The 19,218-nt window shown below is 40.5% G+C and overlaps 1 protein-coding gene across 1 annotated transcript; it reads right to left on the bottom strand.

The window, feature by feature from the left end:
• Positions 1–8,423: 8,423 nt before the first annotated feature.
• Positions 8,424–9,377, bottom strand: LOC122437977 (olfactory receptor-like protein OLF3). The gene has a single exon (XM_043462441.1). It carries the CDS (start codon positions 9,375–9,377, stop codon positions 8,424–8,426), a length of 954 nt encoding a protein of 317 aa, XP_043318376.1.
• Between the last annotated feature and the right edge of the window lie 9,841 nt (positions 9,378–19,218).

Here is a 19,218-nt window from a genome sequence, read left to right as displayed (position 1 = left end):
TTCCAGTGGTCATGAATGGATGTGAGAGTTGGACTGTGAAGAAAGCTGAGCACCAAAGAATTGATGCTTTTGAACTGTGGTGTTGGAGAAGACTCTTGAGAGTCCCTTGGACTGCAAGGAGATCCAACCAGTCCATCCTAAAGGAGATCAGTCCTGGGTTTTCATTGGAAGGACTGACGCTGAAGCTGAAACTCCAATACTTTGGCCACCTCATGCGAAGAGTTGACTCATTGGAAAAGACCCTGATGCTGGGAGGGATTGGGGGCAGGAGGAGAAGGGGACGACAGAGAATGAGATGGCTGGATGCCATCACTGACTCGATGGACATGAGTTTGAGTAAACTCCAGGAGTTTGTGATGGACAGGGAGGCCTGGTGTGCTGCGATTCATGGGGTTGCAGAGTTGGACACGACTGAGTGACTGAACTGAACTGAAATAGATTAAAAAATCATGGTATATACACATACAAAAATGTAATATTGTTCAGCCTTAAAAGGAAAAAGATATTGTCATTTATAACAACATAGGTGAACCTGGAAAACATTATGCTAAGTGAAATAAGCCAGGTACAGAAAGAGGAAAACTGCATGACCTCACTTATATGTGGAGTCTCAACATCAAAGACAGAAAGTAGAAAGGTGGTTGGTTATCAGGATCTGGGAGGTGGAGGAAATGGGGTAATGTTGGCCAAATATACAGAGGTACATAATTTAGGGTGAAAAAGTCTAGAGATCTAGACCGTGATGACTACAGTTATTAATATGACATTTAATATTTGGAATTTGCTAAGAAATTCGATTTTAGGTGCTCATCACAAACAAACAAGGAATTATGTGAGAAAACAATGAGAACAGTATGTTAATTATCTTGATCATGGTAATCACTTCACTATATGTGTGTGTGTGTATATATATATGTATAAAATCGTGTTATATATCTTAAATAATACAAATTTTATTTTAAAAATAAAATTAATAAATTTTATTTATATCGTTTGGGTAATATGTTTATATGTTCAAACTTCAAGTCATACCTGTCTCTCTATGTTTTGAGTTTTTTTGTTTATTCAAAAATAAGCAAGCTCTGCTGCCTGCTCAGAACATTGCAGTGAGCAGAGACATACCTCTGTAGCTCCTCTCCTTAAACATGAGCACCGTGAAGGAAGGACTTGCTCATGCTTGTGTTTTATGAATTGAAGTGGATGTAGGGTAGTTACTGTGGCCATAACTAATAGAATACACTATGTGACATTACCCGATAGGCGTCATTGAAATAGTGGATGAAAAATCATCTCCTGAAAGCACTGCTACTAATGCCTGAGATCTACTACTTTTATGTTTAGCATTTTCCTTTTTCATGAAATGGTTAAAGATAAAACTAATTAGGAGTTTTAAAATACGAAGCATCTAATCTTGTTGTGAACTAGTACATCAGCTTATGTGCATGCGTGCTCAGTCGCTTCGGTTGTGTCCAACTCTTTGCGACCCCATGGAATGTATCCCACCAGGCTTCTCAGTCCATAGAATTCTCCAGGCAAGAATATTGGATTGGGTAGCCATTCCCTTTTCCAGAGAATCTTCCCAACCCAGGGTTTGAACCTGGATCTTCCACACTGCAGGCAGATTCTTTACCATCTGAGCCACCAGGGAAGCCCATTAAACAATTTTAATTTTATTTAGTTTCTATTGCTACTATGTGGAATAATACTCCAAAATACTTGATTTTCCTTTGTAAGGAAGGAAGTATCCAGGGCTTGACATGTGAGTACTTTTTCCTTTTCCACATATATTGTCACATTTTATTAGCCTGCCCTGATCAGACACATTTAAAACTATCTAACAACACTTTCTACTTGTACTTGCTGACAGTTTCATAAATTATCTTGCTCCTTTTCCACTCATTAGAAAGAAAGAAGTCTTACTTTGAAAAACTTAGCAGGTATATATGCTACAGAAGAACTCCTCAGTGTAATAACTGCCAGAATTATATTTCAGAGTAACTATGTCTTCCATTAGTCATGCCAATTCAAAGACTGTGTGGATGGATAAACCTCAAAAATCCAATCTCCAACAGGTGAAGGCTTAGAGGTGAGCCCGTGACCCATATGATCTCCATATTACCCATTCACTGTAGAGATGATACCTTCAGCTAAGGGATAAAAAGCCAACACCTTTTTTCTGTCCTAAAAGTGTATATCATCTTTTGTAAGAATCCAAATGAAGTCCTAAATGTAGAAGCAGAGCACATGAAGGTGGGGCCCACAACCTAAAGATATGTTTTCTTTCATGCTAGTCAGAATAAACGAGAATCATACCTTTTTGCAGTTGAGTTGTCAATAGAAATGGCACTTCAATTTAAAGAAAGAGTCATCTGACCTGTAGGTGAATACTTGGTTGTTGTATACACTAAGTGCATCTATCATGAGCAGAAATATTTGCATCAACCTACTGTTTGGAAACAAAAGATCCCAAGGTCACTTGGATGGTTCAAATATGGTTTAATACCCTGAGAGGGAAACTAGTTTTTCTTCTTCATGGTTTTATTATCTATTTCACATCTGGATTTTTCTGTTGCCTGACTTTTCATGTAAACTGAGTCCAATTATTGAGATACTGTCCAATATGTGAAAACCTGAAATTCACCTTTGATGATATATGTTACCATGATTTCATTTGTAAATGCTCACTTTCTTTGCATCTCTTGTCCCCTACAGTTAAGACTAGGTTATTCTTTTGTAGTATAATTCCCTAAGCCTGGCAGCTTTCCACAGTATAATCCCTACAGCTCATTCTGTAGAGTCAGGAGACCTCATTTCTAGTGCCACTTCATAGTCTCGCTGTTTATGAACATAAGCAATCCATTTAATCATTTTATGTTTCAAATTCCTTTCACTGAAAGGAAAATCCAAATACTATGAGAAAAAGACACTTTAAGGCTATGTCCAGAGATGTAATATACTCCTATTTGTTCAAGAATATCAACATCTAATAACCATTTAGATCTGGGCTTGTTTAGTAAGCGTTTCCCTGAAAAAAAGATGCAGAATGCAGCCATAGGAATTCCAGTCTTTAATTATTAGTCATCTCCACTATTCCCCCTCTGTTTCATATTTTCTCTCTCTGCCAGTACTAAAGTTTGGAATCGAGAAACTTGTACAGCAAAAATATAATTAAGCCTCCAACTTCTGGAAAGCAGTATTATTTTACCACCTTTGCTATTTTATACAGGGTGAGAAGATTCCAACATTCATGGTTTGTATTTTCAATCCAAAATCCTTGACAAGCTACATCAGTTCTATTTCTGCCTCTCTTAAAAAACCTCTGCTTACAACCACCCTCTCTTAGTACCTCTATTAACAAACATTCACTGGTACCAGAAAAAAATGGTCATGTGTTCTTCAGTCCAGGTTTATGTTGCTTTCTGAAGAGTGCTCTTCCTCAAAAAAGTGGACCATAGAAATTAAGTTTCTTGGTTTCTAGGCTAAGATCACCTGGGACTAGTTTAGTCTGTGAGGGAAATTGATGAGAAGGCGCTCACAGATGCCCCAGAATTGGCTCAGACACAAACCTAATGAGGTGTGACAGTGGCTGAATTAGAAATGTAGGCAGAGTGCCTTTGGGATCTGTAAGAATTAGTGTTAATTGTTGCCTCCACTCCCAACCCTCAAGGGCAGGGCCTTAATGCCACACTTCTCTCTGTGGAAGATGGTACTCCATCCTCCTCAGACTACAACAAACTACTGAAGCCTTAGGTCATTCTAAGAAGCTGGAGATGGCAGCTTTTTGAGGATAGGATAATCTTGTACAGCCCAAACATGATATTTAGCTCTCAATATACCTTTCCTTATGAACAATGACTAGACCTGCATCCAAACTTAGGCAAAGTTTAAAAAGCTATTTCCTTTGGCTCCACGATGCCTTCATCTCTCCTTCTGAGAATAGAGTTGTGCTTCGCTCCCCTGAGATATGTGCCAAGAATCTAATGGAATCCTGTGAGCAATGCAAGAACAGAGGGACAGCCAAGTACATATTTTACATTGGTTTTCAACTTTTAAAAACAGTAATACCATGCAGAAAGATTTAAGGCTCAAAATAAGGTCCCAGAAAGGGAGTGAAGAAAACCTTATGATTTACAGGGGGAAAAGGGTGAAAGAAAAAAGGTCAATTGAAATCCTCCACACAGAAGTATGAACTTCTATAGCTCTTCAAATCTTTAATTTTTATGAAGAGATTCAATGTAATTTTGACAGAATATAATCACATTAACATTCTCTAATATATTACGTATGTATTGCACATCTTTTAAGTGAATTATTCATTCATTTATCTCCCAAATAAAATTCTTAGCATCATTAACACATCTACTCATTTACCTGTCTCTAACCAACTCAATACTCACTCATTTGCTCATATGCTCATCCAGCCATCTATGCAACCCATCAGTCATCCACGTTATAACTCTTCTATATCCCTTGTTGTTTTTGTTGTTTAGTTGCTAAGTCATGTCTGACTCTTGCAACTCCATAGACTGTAGCCCATCCAGCTCCCCTATCCTTCACTATCTCCCAGAGTTTGCTCAAATTAATGTCTGTTCAAATTCATTCATGTGAGTCAGTAGTGTTACCTAACCATCTCATCCTCTGTTGCCCTCTTCTCCTGCTTTCAGTCTTTTCCAGCATCGGGGTCTTTTCCAATGAGTCAGCTCTTTGCATCAGGTACCCAAAGCATTGGAGCTTCAGCTTCAGCATCAGTCCTTCCAATGAATATTTAGGACTTATTTCATTTAGGAGTGGCTGGCTTGATCTCCTTAAGTCCAAGGGACTTTTGCTTGTCTTTTCCAGCACCACAATTTGAAAGTATCTATTCTTCAGTGCTCAGCCTTCTTTTTAGTCCAACTCTCATATCACTATATGACTACTGGAAAAATAGCTTTGACTATATGAAACTTTGTTGGCAAAATGATGGATCTGCTTTTTAATATACTGTCTAGGTTTGTCATCACTTTCCTTCCAAGAAGCAGTTGTCTTTTAATTTCATGGCTTCAGTCACATCCACAGTGATTTTGGAGCCAGAGAAAAGAAAATCTGCCACAGCTTCCACTTTTTCCCCATCTATTTGCCATCAAGTGATGTAACAGGATGCCATGATCTTAGTTTTTCTAATGTTGGGTTTCAATCCAGCTTTTTCACTCTCCTCTTTCACCCTCATCAAGAGGCTCTTTAGTTTCTCTTCATTTTCTGCCATCAGAGCAGTATATGCATATCTGAGCTTGTTGATATTTCTCCCAGCAATCTTGATTCCAGCTTGTGATTCATCCAGCCAGGCATTTCACATGATGTACTCTGCATAAAATTTAAGTAAAAGGGTGACAATATGCAGCCTTGTCATACTCCTTTCCCAATTATAAAACAGTCAGTTGTTACATGGCCAGGTTTAACTGTTGCTTCTTAGCCTGCATACAGGTTTCTCAGGAGGCAGGTAAGGTGGTCTGGTATTCCCATCCCTTTAGAATTTTCCACAGTTTGTTATGATCCACGCAGTCAAAGGCTTTCATGAAGTCAATGAAGCAGATGTTTTTGTGGAATTCCTTGCCTTGTTTATGATCCAACCAATGTTGGCAGTTTGCTCTCTGGTTCCTCTGCCTTTTCTAAATTCAGCTTGTACGTGTGCAAGATCTCTGCATATCTTAACTTCAGAGTCCCCTAATGTCCCAATAGTATCACTGGGGCAACCCCCGTAGCTGGTCTCCTTGTCTCTAATCTTTTCTTCCTTTGACTCATTTGCCACAGTGATAATTCAAAAATGTAAATTTTATCAACCCAGGCTTCTACTTCAAAATCTTTACAGCTCCCTGTTGCTGTCAGGATAAAGTTCAAAGTAGTTTAGCATTTCACAGCCTCCAAGACCTGACTCCTCCCTGCTTCACACTCACTACTTTCTGTCTGCTCTGCCCTGCAAGCCAGGTTCCAGGATAGTTGTGAACACTCATGATCTCTTCCAACTCAGCACTTTTTACAAGTTGCCCCTTTGTTCAGGTTGATCATCATTTAGATGATTTGTTCTCACTTTTCTGGTCTCCATCTAGATGTTTTCTGATCCTGTCATATAGAAGATTTCTATAATCACCCCTGAAGCCTTATTCTTTCCATGACATTCAGTGCATTTTATCTGTTTCATTATCTGTCATCCCAACTCTGTGGCCATATCCCTGTCAGGATTGTTCCATATTAACTGTTGTCTCTCAAGAACCATTCATGCTATTGACACACAGTAGACTCTCCACTGGTATTTCTGAATTAACAACAAGCCTGGTAGCAATGACACTTTCAGGAATGCCTGATTGTATTCCAAAATCTGTGTTTCCCTGGTGACTCAGACAGTAAAGAATACGCCTGCAATGCAGGAAAACTAGGTTCAACCCCTGGGTCAGGAAGATCTTCTGGAGAAGGGATTAGCTTCCCAACCCAGTGTTCTTGCCTGGAGAATTCCATGGACATAGGGGTCTGGTGGGCTATACTCCATGGGGTTATAAACAGTCAGATGAAATTAAAAGGCACTTGGTCCTTGGAAGTAAAGCGATGACAAACCTAGACAGCATATTAAAAGCAGAGACATTGCTTTGCTGACAAAGGCTCATATAGTTAAATCTATGGCTTTTCCAGTAATCAGGTATGGATGTGACAGTTGAACCATAAAGAAGGCTGAGCACCGAAGAATTGATGCTTCTGAACTGTGGTTCTAGAGAAGACTTTTAAAAGTCCCTTGGACAGCAAGGAGATCAAACTAGTCAATCCTAAAGGAAATTAACCCTGAATATTCATTGGAAGGACTGATGCTGAAGGTGAAGCTCCAATACTTTGACTACCCGATACCAAGAGCCAACTCATTGGAAAGGACCCTGATACTGGTAAAGACTGACAGCAGGAGGAGAAGGGGACACACAGGATGAGATGGTTTGATGGCATCACTGACTCAATGGACATGAGTTTGAGCAAACTCAGGGAGATAGTGAAGGACAGGGAAGCCTGGCGTGCTGTAGAACATGGAGTCACAGAGAGTTGGACATGACTTAGTGACTGAACAACATTGCAAATTTTAGCATTGATAGTTTTAGGTAAATTTAATACATCAAATGGTTTTGGGTTATATGAAACTTCAGTTTGTTTAAACACAGAGACTGTGGCACAATGTGTTTATAAATGGGAAAACTGCCCATCAACTGACATGAAGAAAAGACAATGGAAGAAAGGACTTTGAGATGTCGTCAAGGGGGTAAGGCCATGAGCTGCCATCTTAATCTTTCTCCCCATTTCCTCTTCATTATCCCATGTACAATTACTTTTTCTGCCTGTTTTTCCTTATTTAGGCTGTCTCTCAGAGGTGAGGTCTATTCCAGACTATTTTAAGCTCTGCGAATTTACCAAGAACAACTAGGGCCCTGCAGGGTGTGAGGAGGAGGGATGGGAGAAGGGGTTTATAAGGAGACTGGAGGCTACCATGGGCACAGCTGACTCAACTATCTTGATTCCCAAAATACATATTAACGTTGTCTTATCTTTCACTGCCTTTGCCTCAGGAATCTGTCCTTCTTTAGGTTAACTACATCTTTTGTTTTATGTATATTATTTCATGTTTTATGTACTTATTTGTTTCTAAAATCTCAAAAAAAGAAATTATAGATGTTTCAGAAGTTGGATTGGTTAAACGTTTAAATGGTACCCCATATATATGCAGTAAAATTTCTCTCAAACTGTTTGAACAGTATCAAAAAAGAGCTTGAAACCTAGCTTTCCTTGAACAGTAATAGCTTGGTGTAGAAACACCTTCATTTATATCAGTGTAAAACAAGACCTTTAGTTGATCCTTCCACTGAGCACCTCCAGCACTCAAAGGTTTTATGTCCGTATGTCATAAGTCCAGCATGAAACATTTTAACCAGTCTTGAAAGCAATACTCTCCTAGGAACAATGACTCACACAATTATTGGCACATACATTATTTTAAATAAGTCTAAAATGTGAAAATGGTTTTGTTCTCAATGGAAACAAAATAACCTTGTACAGTGTAAGAACCACTGGCCCAAAGTAAGATTTATGAATAGACTCATGATCACAAACAGTATGATCAATCAAGATAGCAAATGACATTTTTAAAAATATTATCAGTTCACATGAATGGAGACCAAGCAAGTAGTAGAAGTTCTATTACTGTAGTGCTTAATTTCTCTGAACATCCTGCTGTGACATAAAATGTTCCTGCACTAAATACCTTAACCTAACTCCTCAGCTGCCTACCCAGCATAACCACTACACACTTTGTCACCGCATTGCTGGTTGCCAGGGTAATGCAGTTAATGCTTCATAGCAGAGTTAAGTGGGAGAATTCACAGGCAAAGCTCTCTTCTCCAAGTGATGCTCATGATTCATCAAGCTGCTAGTTTCAATGTTAATCCAGATAATTGCCCTAGTAGTTTCTGCCAGGCCCCCTTCACCTCCTTATTCCTTAGACTGTAAATCATGGGGTTCAGCATGGGTGTCAAAATGGCATAGAAGAGAGAGATCAACTTCTCCTGAAGCACAGAAGGGCCGGAATTGGGCTGGATGTAAGTGAAAATGGCCATACCATAGCACAGGACAACCACTGTGAGGTGAGAGGCACAGGTGTGGAAGGCTTTCTTTCTCCCCTCTGTGGACTGGATCTTTAGGATGGTGGAGACGATCCTGATGTAGGACAGGAGAACCAGGCAGAAAGGTGTCATCAGCAAGACAATACTAGAAACCATGATGGCCACCTCATTGGAGGAGGTGTCCACACAGGCCAGCCTGACCACAGCTAAGAGTTCACAGGATATGTGATCAATATACTTGTTCGTGCACATGGGCAACTGAAAGGTGATGATGGTCTGCACAAGAGAGTTGACAGAGCCACTGAGCCAGGATGTGATGGCCAGCCTAGCACAGAGCCCTCCGTGCATGATGACCGGGTATCTCAGGGGGTCGCACACAGCCACATAGCGGTCATAGGCCATCACGGCCAGGAGAACAAACTCAGTCCCCCCCAGGCCCAGGGAGAAGAATAACTGAGCCGCACAGCTCACGTAGGGGATCCCTTTATGTTCCGCAAGGAAGTGCGCCAGCATCTGAGGAACGATGCTCGTGGCGTAGGAGACATCCACGAGGGAGAGGTTGCTGAGGAAGAAATACATGGGAGTGTGGAGTCGGCCGTCCAGTCTGATCAGAAGGACAATGAGGACGTTCCCCAGCAGGGTCAGCAGGTAAGTGACCGAGAATAGGACGAAGAGAGCCACCTGAGTGTCCCAGTCACTGGACAGGCCGAGGAGAATGAATTCTCTCGCCCAAGTCTGGTTATCTGCTCCCATGAAAAAAAAGGTATTAGTCTGCAGAGAGAGTCAGAAATAACAGATGCTGTTGAATTACAGAACCCTAAAAATCACCTTTATCAATACATACTGTATGAATTTGGACACTCCTGGTCAGATGTTTCAGATTGCCCATGGGCCAAGATGACAGGCTTCCTCCTGATGTACATGGTACCCATTCTGCACCAGAGAACAGGCCAGTGCCTTCATAAGGACTCACTGTGGTCCCCGGGAGACCCAGTTAAGGCCTGAAGATGGTGCAGTACGATTTTTGGAGCTCCACATCTTTGCCAGCTTACCTCAGATTCTAGGACATGGGAAGGACAGTAGGTGACAATAACAAGTGAATCTTTAAACAGTGAAGAAAGGCTGGTGGGAAAGTTACAAAACTTACCTTAAATATGTCAACTAGCCCCATCATGATAAAATAATAGATTTATACATTTCTATTATAAAAGGAAATGTTGGAAAGAAGCAGGTGCCTGTGAAAATATCTGAAATCAGAGAATCTAGGTTTGAAAACTGATTTTATTTACCATTTTATTTGTGATTTTTGGCTCAGTGGCAAATTTTGTATATGAGACGCACCAGTACATTTGCTACTTGTAGTAGTACCACAGTAGTGTATTAGTTGTAGCACGATCTCTGCCTTGGGGTAAATAAAGTAGCAAGTATGATTTTCTCATGAACCCACAGCAACCCCCCCCCCCCCAAAATTCAGACACAAATAATACTAGAGGCAACTTTTAATAGCACTGAGGGCTTAGGGCTTAGGAATAGTTTGTCCCTTTGAGAATCTGGGGACCACTTGTCTTCCTGACAGGTTTGTCTGTTTAGCCTCATTGAGATACAATGGGATAGATGATTGTAATTTCTTGTTCTTTTCATTTTTCTCCTTTCAACTTGCAGCGGTTAAAGATCTACCCTCAAAATTAAGGAAATGAGAATACGGATGATTGACTTTTTATTTACAAAAGAGAAAGGGAAGCAAATGCCTAGCAACTTTTCTTCATTGTCAAAGGCAGAGAAGGAGGTATAAATTCGGGTAAATGTACAGAGGAATGAGGTTGACTTTTTGCTTTCCTTCATCCAGAAAGTGCTTTTTTCAGTAGAATTATATGCTATAATATCAACTTTGAATATTAATAAGAAGGTATTAACATTTTTAAGAATATTTTTTATAGGACTGATTCATTCATATTATTTCTCCATGCCTGCCCAATTCACTAACTTTCCTTTTCTCTCAGTGCACAAAATAAAGCAGGAGGTAAGGCAGTAAGAGGGCTTGAGGGCAGAAACAGAGCTGCTTGTGTTATCGGCAAACCCTTAGGGGTTGGGGTAGAGTCTCTGAGCAGAAAACTGAATACTGTCTAAGCTTCAACTCTCTTACCTGTGTGAAAATTAATAAAGGAAAACCCTAACTAAGGAAGGTCAGATAGGAAGTCTCAAGCAGACCAGCAACATAATTTAGAGGATGAATCATCAATTACTAGGCCCCAGAGAAGAATTATCAATAGGAAAGAATCATCCATTGCAAACCTCAACAGGAAAAGATATACAATATACACATCGCATCTCCTATTAGAAACTGACTACCCCAGCAATTCAGCCAGGGAGACACCGTCATCACCCTGAGTTCTCAATTCTCTCCAAAAGACTTTGGTTCAAAACAACCCTTCCCAACACCCTCCTTTTTCTCTATACGCTTCCTCTCCTTTGTTTGTGGTACGTGACGATGGCTTTTGCTACAGCTTGTATGCCCTGAATTCCAATTCCTCTTGCCATTCCCAAATAAACCCATTTTGCTGGTAAAATAACTGATTTGTTTTGAGACTGAAAAGCTGTTAAAGGACAAAATAAAGCAAGTAAGTCTAGAAATGGCCGTATGTTTTACGATTCAGATACATACATTTTCCATAATGTCCACACACCTGATGTCCTCCACTGCTCTATCAAGATACTTCCCGCACCACCCCTCGCTTTGCTTCTCTCCAACATGGTCAGGCGGAAAAGAAACATCTACTTGCCTCAAAAAAGGCTGTCAAATATAATTCTGAAACTGCAAGAAAATACTTAACTTAAAAAAAATTGTTAACTGCTGTTGACTGTATAGCAGATCTTCAGTAGAAAGTAGACATTTCTTTTTCTACTAATTTGGCAAATATCTATAAAGTCTCATCTTGGCTAGATGCTGGTGTTTCAAGACAAATATTACACTTATCTGTGTTAAAGACCTAAGCCATCTCTAGAGAAATTTACACAAAACAGGTCACCCTCACGTCAATTTCCCCACTGGTGTCTGTGCAAGCCGCCTGGAGAACATGCCAGCCGGTGACTCCGTGTTCCTCTTACTCATCCAGCACATCTCTCTACTACAGCCTGTGGCTCCTTACAAACACAAATGAGGGACTGGATCGCCTCTCAGAGCAGGTGTGAGCTTCAGAGCCTAATAGTTTCTGCTTTGAATTCATTCTCTTCCACTTCCTGAAGCAAGCCACTTGCCCTCTCTGAGTCTCATAATTCTCATCTATGCAATGTGGGTAATATTGGCCTACTGAAAGGATCACTGGTGAAATTAAGGAGCCGAAGATCCAGCATTGCTATATTAATGACCAAATAGGACAAATACCCACTATTTGTTTATGATAACTGATATAAGCTTTGATTCCAGGCTTTCTCTCTCGCATGACCTTATTCCATCATTCAGCCTCTCTTTTGATCATTCTGGGGTCTCTCCTACTCCTGATAAACTCCTTTTCCTTCATTATAAAAAATAAACAAATCTCTCAACATGGAGAGAGGAATCTTCGCTATTTTCCATTTTAATTCTTTCTTTCACATCCAGCTTTCACACCGAGTTCTCAAATGATTGGTGTCCACTTGCCAGGTTCATTTCCTCAAAACATTCATCCTTTAAGACTTGGAAATGGAGTTTTCACCTTCATTAATTCATGGAAACACTCATGGCCTTCTAGGCATCAAACCCAGAGACTTTCATTTCTTTTTCATTGCTTACTTTGAAGGACGTTAACTAATTCCTCTTTCTGACTTTTAACTCTGTCATTCACTTCTGATCTGATTTTCCTCCAATCTATTATTTCTCATCTACATTCTTGGGTAAATTTCCTAAATTCTCCTGCCCCAGTACTAGTAAGATCATTTCAAGTTTCTTGCTTACAATTTATACTCTTCTTTCTAGTTTTCCTTTCTGGAAGAGTTCGTGATTTCTAGGGCTTCCCTGGTGACTCAGACATTAAAGAATTTGCCTACAATGCAGGAGACCCGGTCTGATCCCTGTGTTAAGGAGATCCTCTGGAAGAGGGCATGCAACCCACTCCAGTATTCTTGCCTAGAGAATCTCACAGACAGAGGAGCCTAGTGAGCTGCAGTCCATGGAGTTGCAAAGAGTCAGCTGAGTGACTAACACTTTCACTTTCACATGTAGCTCACCCTCAATTCTACATTTATCTCCTAGCCTGTGTGCTCAGTCACTTCAGTTGTGTCCAACTCTTTCTCATGAACTACCATGTCTATCTCATGGACTGTAGCCCACCAGGCTCCTTTGTCCATGGGATTTCCCATGGAATACTGGAGTAGGCTTCATGCCCTCCTCCAGAACATCTTCCTGACCCAGGGATCGAACCTAGGTCTCCTGTATTGCAGGTGGATTCTTCACCACTGAGCCACTGGGGAAGCCCCTTTATCTCCTAGACTTCCCTCCAAAGCTCCAGATGCTTTTCCCAACAGCTTAACAAGTGTTTCACAAATATCTCACCAATGTCTCAATTCATCTCCCCGCATGCTGTATTCACGTCCTTCCTGACTTCACGTCTGACAGTGGAACTAAAGTGCACCCACTCTTCCAACACATCATGATTGATTTTTTTTCTTCCTCCTTACCACTCCATAAAATAAATCCTCATTTATTTAATCCTCAAATGAATAAATCTTTGTTGTTTTTTTTTTTTGGTAAATCTTTGTTTTAATTACACATCTTCTAGCCTTCACTTAGTGCTCATTCACACTTGTTTGCCCTCATCAATCTCACTTTATGAAGTGTTAACAGCTTCTTTGTAAATTTCCCGGATGTAAGCTCTACCCACTCTACACATCCCTACACACTGCCTCCACATCAGTGATGCAAAATACAAATTTATTCGCATCATTTTCATGGACAAACACATCTAAGATGCCTAAATGTGCACAGAATTAAGTTCATCCTGAGTATAATTCCCACACAATCCACAATCTTATCCTGTCTTATTTCTAAATTTCATTATCTTTTGCTTATCATATTTTATTAAAATAGCTGAAATATCTTTCATTGAAATGTTACCTGATTATTTTTAACCCAAGACTACTATTCATTTTTAAACACCATGTCTTATTTCAAACTTATTAATATCAAAATGCACCTTTTATCCACACTCAATGTAGTCCCTTCTGGGACTCATTGTAGATAAAGAAAATAGAAGTAGCATCAGCATTTGGAAAGCCAAATGAAGGAGGAAATGTGTTCACTGGATGCTTTTAACACTCCCTGAAGTTAATACTGTCTTCATATTACTTTGTGGTCAGCTCCAATGGCCTACAGTGGAGAATGAACTAGTGCCTGAGAATGTCCTTCATCCCTCACCACTCCTATCAGGAAGCCAAAGCATGGTCTTCTTAGCCCAAACTAATTTGTGGAATATGTAGCTCTCTAAACACGGTTTTTCATTGAGATCAAATAACTAAGAGAACAATCTGGGAATATTTGTCCATTCGTCTGTGTAAACAGAACAACAAAACTCATAGTGCAGGGCTGGGCATACAGCTGATATTCAAAGCCAGAGTTAAACAATGACCACAGCTAAGAGCCTGATCTATCTGGCTCTTCCTCCTGTAAAAGTCATTTTCTTCTCAGTATTGTTTTAATTTTGGCTCATTCATATCTATTCCAGGTTCATAATGCCCCTTTAATAAAAAAAAAATCCTATTTTACATCTTTTGTGTCATATCATGCTCACACTCAACAAATCTCAAATCCTATCTCTTTGTTTTGAGCTTTGCCATACTTACTAGGGTGAAAAGATTTCTGCATTCATAGTTCATATCTCTGATCCTCTAATCAGATCAGTTCTATTTCTGACCCCGTGGAAGCCTCTGTCTACACGTGACCCACTGTGGATATGTTAGAACTCTCCCTCATTGATTAGTGCCAGACAAAACAGGCACGTCTCCTTCCATCTAGGTTTCCGTTGCTCTCTGAAGAGTACTTTCACCCCACAAGGTGACAGACCAGAGATTGGAGGGGTCCACACTCCTTGGCTCCTGTGCTAAGATCACCTGGGACAAGTTTACTTCATGGGCGAAGCTGCTGGCAAGTTCACAGATGCACCAGAATTGGCTCAGACACAAACCTAATGAGGTATAGCAGTGGCTAAATTAGCAATGTGGGCAGACAGATTCCCCTCAGGAGCCTTATGCTTTTGAGTGTTAATTGCTGCCTCCACTCCAAAACCTCAAGGGCAGGGCCTCGAGGCTGCGCTTCTTCTCCCTGTGCAATCCAGTCCTCCTCCGATTGCAGTCCACTGAAGCCTTAGGTCATCTAAAAACTCACTGAAGCCAGTGTTCTGATATTTTAGGATATTCTGCTACAGCCCAAACCGACTTTCTGCACTCAATCTCCCATCTTAGTGAGCAGTGACTAGGCCTGCGTCCACCTGGTGAAAGGCCATCTACTCCATGATGACCTAACTTCTCCTTCTGGAGATAGGAGAGCTGTTTTCATTCCCCTGAGATATGTGCTGAGGTGGCTAAGCTGTCATGAACACTACATTTTGAGTGGATCTGAGTACACTGCTCATGATAACTGCAAAGTATAGAAAGATTTAAAACTCCAAATAAAATACACAACAATAGTTTTATGGTCTCCACAGGAAAAAAAGGAAAAAGAGTATCCAAGTCCTTAAAACAGAGTTTACTTTAGAAACCTTTTCAAATTTTTGATAATTTATGAAAAGACTCAATGTAATTCTGATGGAATGCAGTCACATTATCATTCTCTGATATATTCTTTAGACATCATACATCTGTTAAGTGAATCATTTATCCATTTATTTATTCATCTATCAAATCATATACCCAGTAATTCTTAACACTACCATTAACATAGCCACTTATTTACTTAGCTGTCTATAACCTGCTCAATATTCACTTGTCCATTTGCTTAACTGCTAGTCCAACCATTTATGCATTCCCTCCCTCACATGCCAATTCATCTCTTTACCTAATATACATTGATTATTTGCCAGATCTTTTACTCACTCAATGTATTATCCTTCTGTTCATCCACATTCCATCATGTTCCCATGGCTTCTCTATTACAGCATCCAGTGACTCTGACAAAGATTATGTGATGTTCCAGGCAATAGAAAGGGATAGGAGAGAGGCTTCTCAGTCCTCACCTGATTGTCTACACTCCAACAGAATTGACAGACTGGTTGCATATTTTTTCTCAGGAAAGTTGGAAACATTCCTTTACAGTGAGGGTTCTGGGCACAGTATCCAGAACTTCACATCACTCCTGCTTTTCTCCCCTCGTACGCAGATAACAGCTTCACTTTCATTTTTCACTTTCATGCACTGGAGAAGGAAATGGCAACTCACTCCAGTGTTCCTGTCTGGAGAATCCCAGTGACAGGGGAGCCTCACGGACTGCCGTCTATGGGGTCACACAGAGTCGGACATGACTGAAGCGACTTAGCAGCAGCAGCATGCAGACAACAGAAGTGAACTCCCAAATGCCAAGCTTCTAACAAGGACTCTCAGCTCTCTCAGCTCATGGGGTCATACACAACTGAGTACAACAACGAAATTGTGATTTAAGGAGCCTCTCAGGTGTTTCTGATAGAGTGAAACACTTCTCAGGTGTTTCTCAGAGATTAAAATTTAAGAACTACTGGACCAGTTCACTCTGTAGACCACTGTCACATTAATCTTTGACTACAGCACTTTATTCTATAACTACTCACCTCACAATATTTGATCTAAAGTTTCCAATGAATTTAATCCCAGATCTCAGTCATCTGAGAGAAAAATTTTTTTAAGTCAAACACAGTCTAAGAGTTTTCATGCTTCTCTTCCATGTGAGCCCCCATGATTCTAAAATTCTTGCTCGTCCCCAAATGGGAAATGCTCTCTCTTCTAAGTAGAAAGTTTATTTCATAGGTCTCTACCTAGAAGTTGAAATAGTTCCTTCAAGAAGCATTTGTGACAGACACACTAATATATTATCAACGTTTAGGCTTGGGTTTGTAAGAAGGGCATGAACATAAATTATTTGCTCCAAACAATTTGGTTAAGGTGCTTTGAGAAAGCTGGTTTGTCTGATTTAAAATTCCTTATTTCAAAAATCATCACTTACCATTGTTATATATTCCTGAGTTGTAAATTATCATCCATCTCCCCCACTTTTTACTTTATCTGTTAAAAACCCTGTTAAAAATTGAAAATATTAATACTCTGTTGCAGGATGTTCATAATAGGAAGGCTGTGTCTGTTGCAGGGAAGAGGGGCAGATATAAAATATGAGAACTGTCAGTACTTTCTAGTCAACTTTGCTGTGCATTTAAAAATGCTCTAAAAAAAGAGTCTACTTAGATAAAGTAATTGAGCTTGTTCTAGCTTCCACTTAGGTTGTAGAAAGCTGGAAAGAACATTGACTGTTTCCTAAAACAAGAGAAGTTTTGATAATCTACAAAATCATATCTTTGAAATCATCAGTAAAATGAGATTGCAGGGCTAACAAATAGCATGAAATCTTGGGAGAGACAGGTCCATCCAGAAAGAGATAGGATGTGAGCTCTTACTTACCTGGATGAGACCATGGAAGGAAAACAGAGCACCGCCCACCCTACCCCCCACCCCCAACTAGCCAGTGAGAATTGCTTTAACAAACTGCTAAAGTTCGTGTGGGGTACTGTGAGTATAGAATGGCTGAGAATCATGGCAAAAAGAGAAGTTCCCACGAATTGTCAGTATTTTCTCCATAGACTTAGAACTGTCCTCACAAGAATAGTTGGGGAAAGTGGAAACCAGAGAAAACTTTCTTCCTGGGGCAGGTGGAGGAGAAGACAGCTGCAGCTTCTACAGCGAGCAGAAAGAACTCTCCAACCACCAAATCATCTCCATTATGGAACAAAAGCCTGAAGCCACCGGGGGAAGGACTACAACCCCTGTTTTCCTCAGAGACAGCTGAAGATTCATTAAAGAGGAAAACAGAAAAACAAATAAATAAATTCCCATGCGGGGGTCCGTGGGATAGGAAGCTGCTCTGTGTTCAGATCATGAGCCATCTACCTTCTTACTCTGTAGAAGTGGCAAGACCACTGATATCTTACAGTGAACGATGTTGGATTTCATGATCTCCAGAAAGAAGATGTAGCTTCGGGACCAGGGACCAGGCTTGATCACTCTAGAGCTTTTGTGTAGCAGAGTTTTATTAAAGTAACAAAATGGACAGAGAAAGCTTCTGACAAAGACATCAGAAGGGGAATGAAGAATGTCCCCCTCACTAGTGTTAGCAAGGGAGTTATATACTTTTTTAAATTGGTTATTACAATTAATCAAAAGAATGTCTCAAGATTGTAAAAATTTTACCAGACCCACTCCCACAATTTATAGTTTAGGATAACAGGATTAGAACTTAACAATAGAAAGATCCTAAAAGACCCACTCCCATAATATCTCTCTTGAATCTTGGAGTTGCTTTGTCTTGTCCAAGTCTTTGCAATTCCATGGACAGTAGCCTATGAGGCTCCTCCATCCGTGGAATTTTCCAGGCAAGAGTACTGGAGTGGGTTGCCATTTCCTTATCCAGAGGATCTTCCCAAACCAGAGACTGAACCCAGGTTTCTCACATTGCAGGCAGATGCTTTACTATCTGAGCCACCAGGGAAGCCTTCCCATAATATACATTCTAAAATAACAGGATTAGTCAGAAGGTTCTTATTAAGGAGAAGCAAGTCCTCGAGCAAGATACACTGTTACATTGACTAAGACAAAGCAATGTAGAAAAGAACGTTTGTCCTTTTCTCCTTGAGAGCCCCAGATCCCTTTCTCCCTCTCAAGGGCTCCGGACCCCTTTCTCCTCCTCCTCTGGAACCCTGGACTTCTTATCAACCTACCTAGGAATTGACTCTAACCACTAAGAAAGCCCCAACCCTGAGACACGGGGACAAAGCATGTGCCTAAGTCTGAGACCGACCCTGGAGAACAGAGAGCTGTCCCTCCATCACCAGACTAGCAAGAACTGAGGAACAAGTAGCAGTTTACCGTGGGTTAGACATGGGAAAGATGTTCTGGACATGCAGTCTCACAAGGTAGCTTAAGACAAAGGGAGGAACAGGGACACTGCGAAAAACCCTCCAATGACTGAATGTTCCACAAGCTTAAAACTCACCATTCAAAAAACTAAGATCATGGCATCTGGTCCATCACTTCACAGCAAATAGATGGAGAAACAATGGAAACAGTGACAGACTTTATCTTCTTGGGCTCCAAAATCACTGTGATGGTGACTGCAGCCATGAAATTAAAGACTCTCGCTCCTTGGAAGAAGAGCTATGACCAACCTAGACAGCATATTAAAAAGCAAAGACACTACTTTGCTGACAAAGTTCCTCTAGTCAAAGCTATGGTTTTTCCAGTAGTCATGTATGGCTGTGAGAATTGGATTATAAAGAAAGCTGAGTGCTGAAGAATTGATGCTTTTGAACTGTGGTGTTGGAGAAGACTCTTGAGAGTCCCTTGGACTGCAAGGAGATCCAAACAGTCCATCCTAAAGGAGATCAGTCCT

Source organism: Cervus canadensis, chromosome 3, assembly GCF_019320065.1.
Source record: "Cervus canadensis isolate Bull #8, Minnesota chromosome 3, ASM1932006v1, whole genome shotgun sequence".
In the NCBI taxonomy this organism is placed as follows: domain Eukaryota; kingdom Metazoa; phylum Chordata; class Mammalia; order Artiodactyla; family Cervidae; genus Cervus; species Cervus canadensis.
Note: the sequence above shows the minus strand (reverse complement) of the source record. Positions and strands in the feature narration are given on the sequence as shown.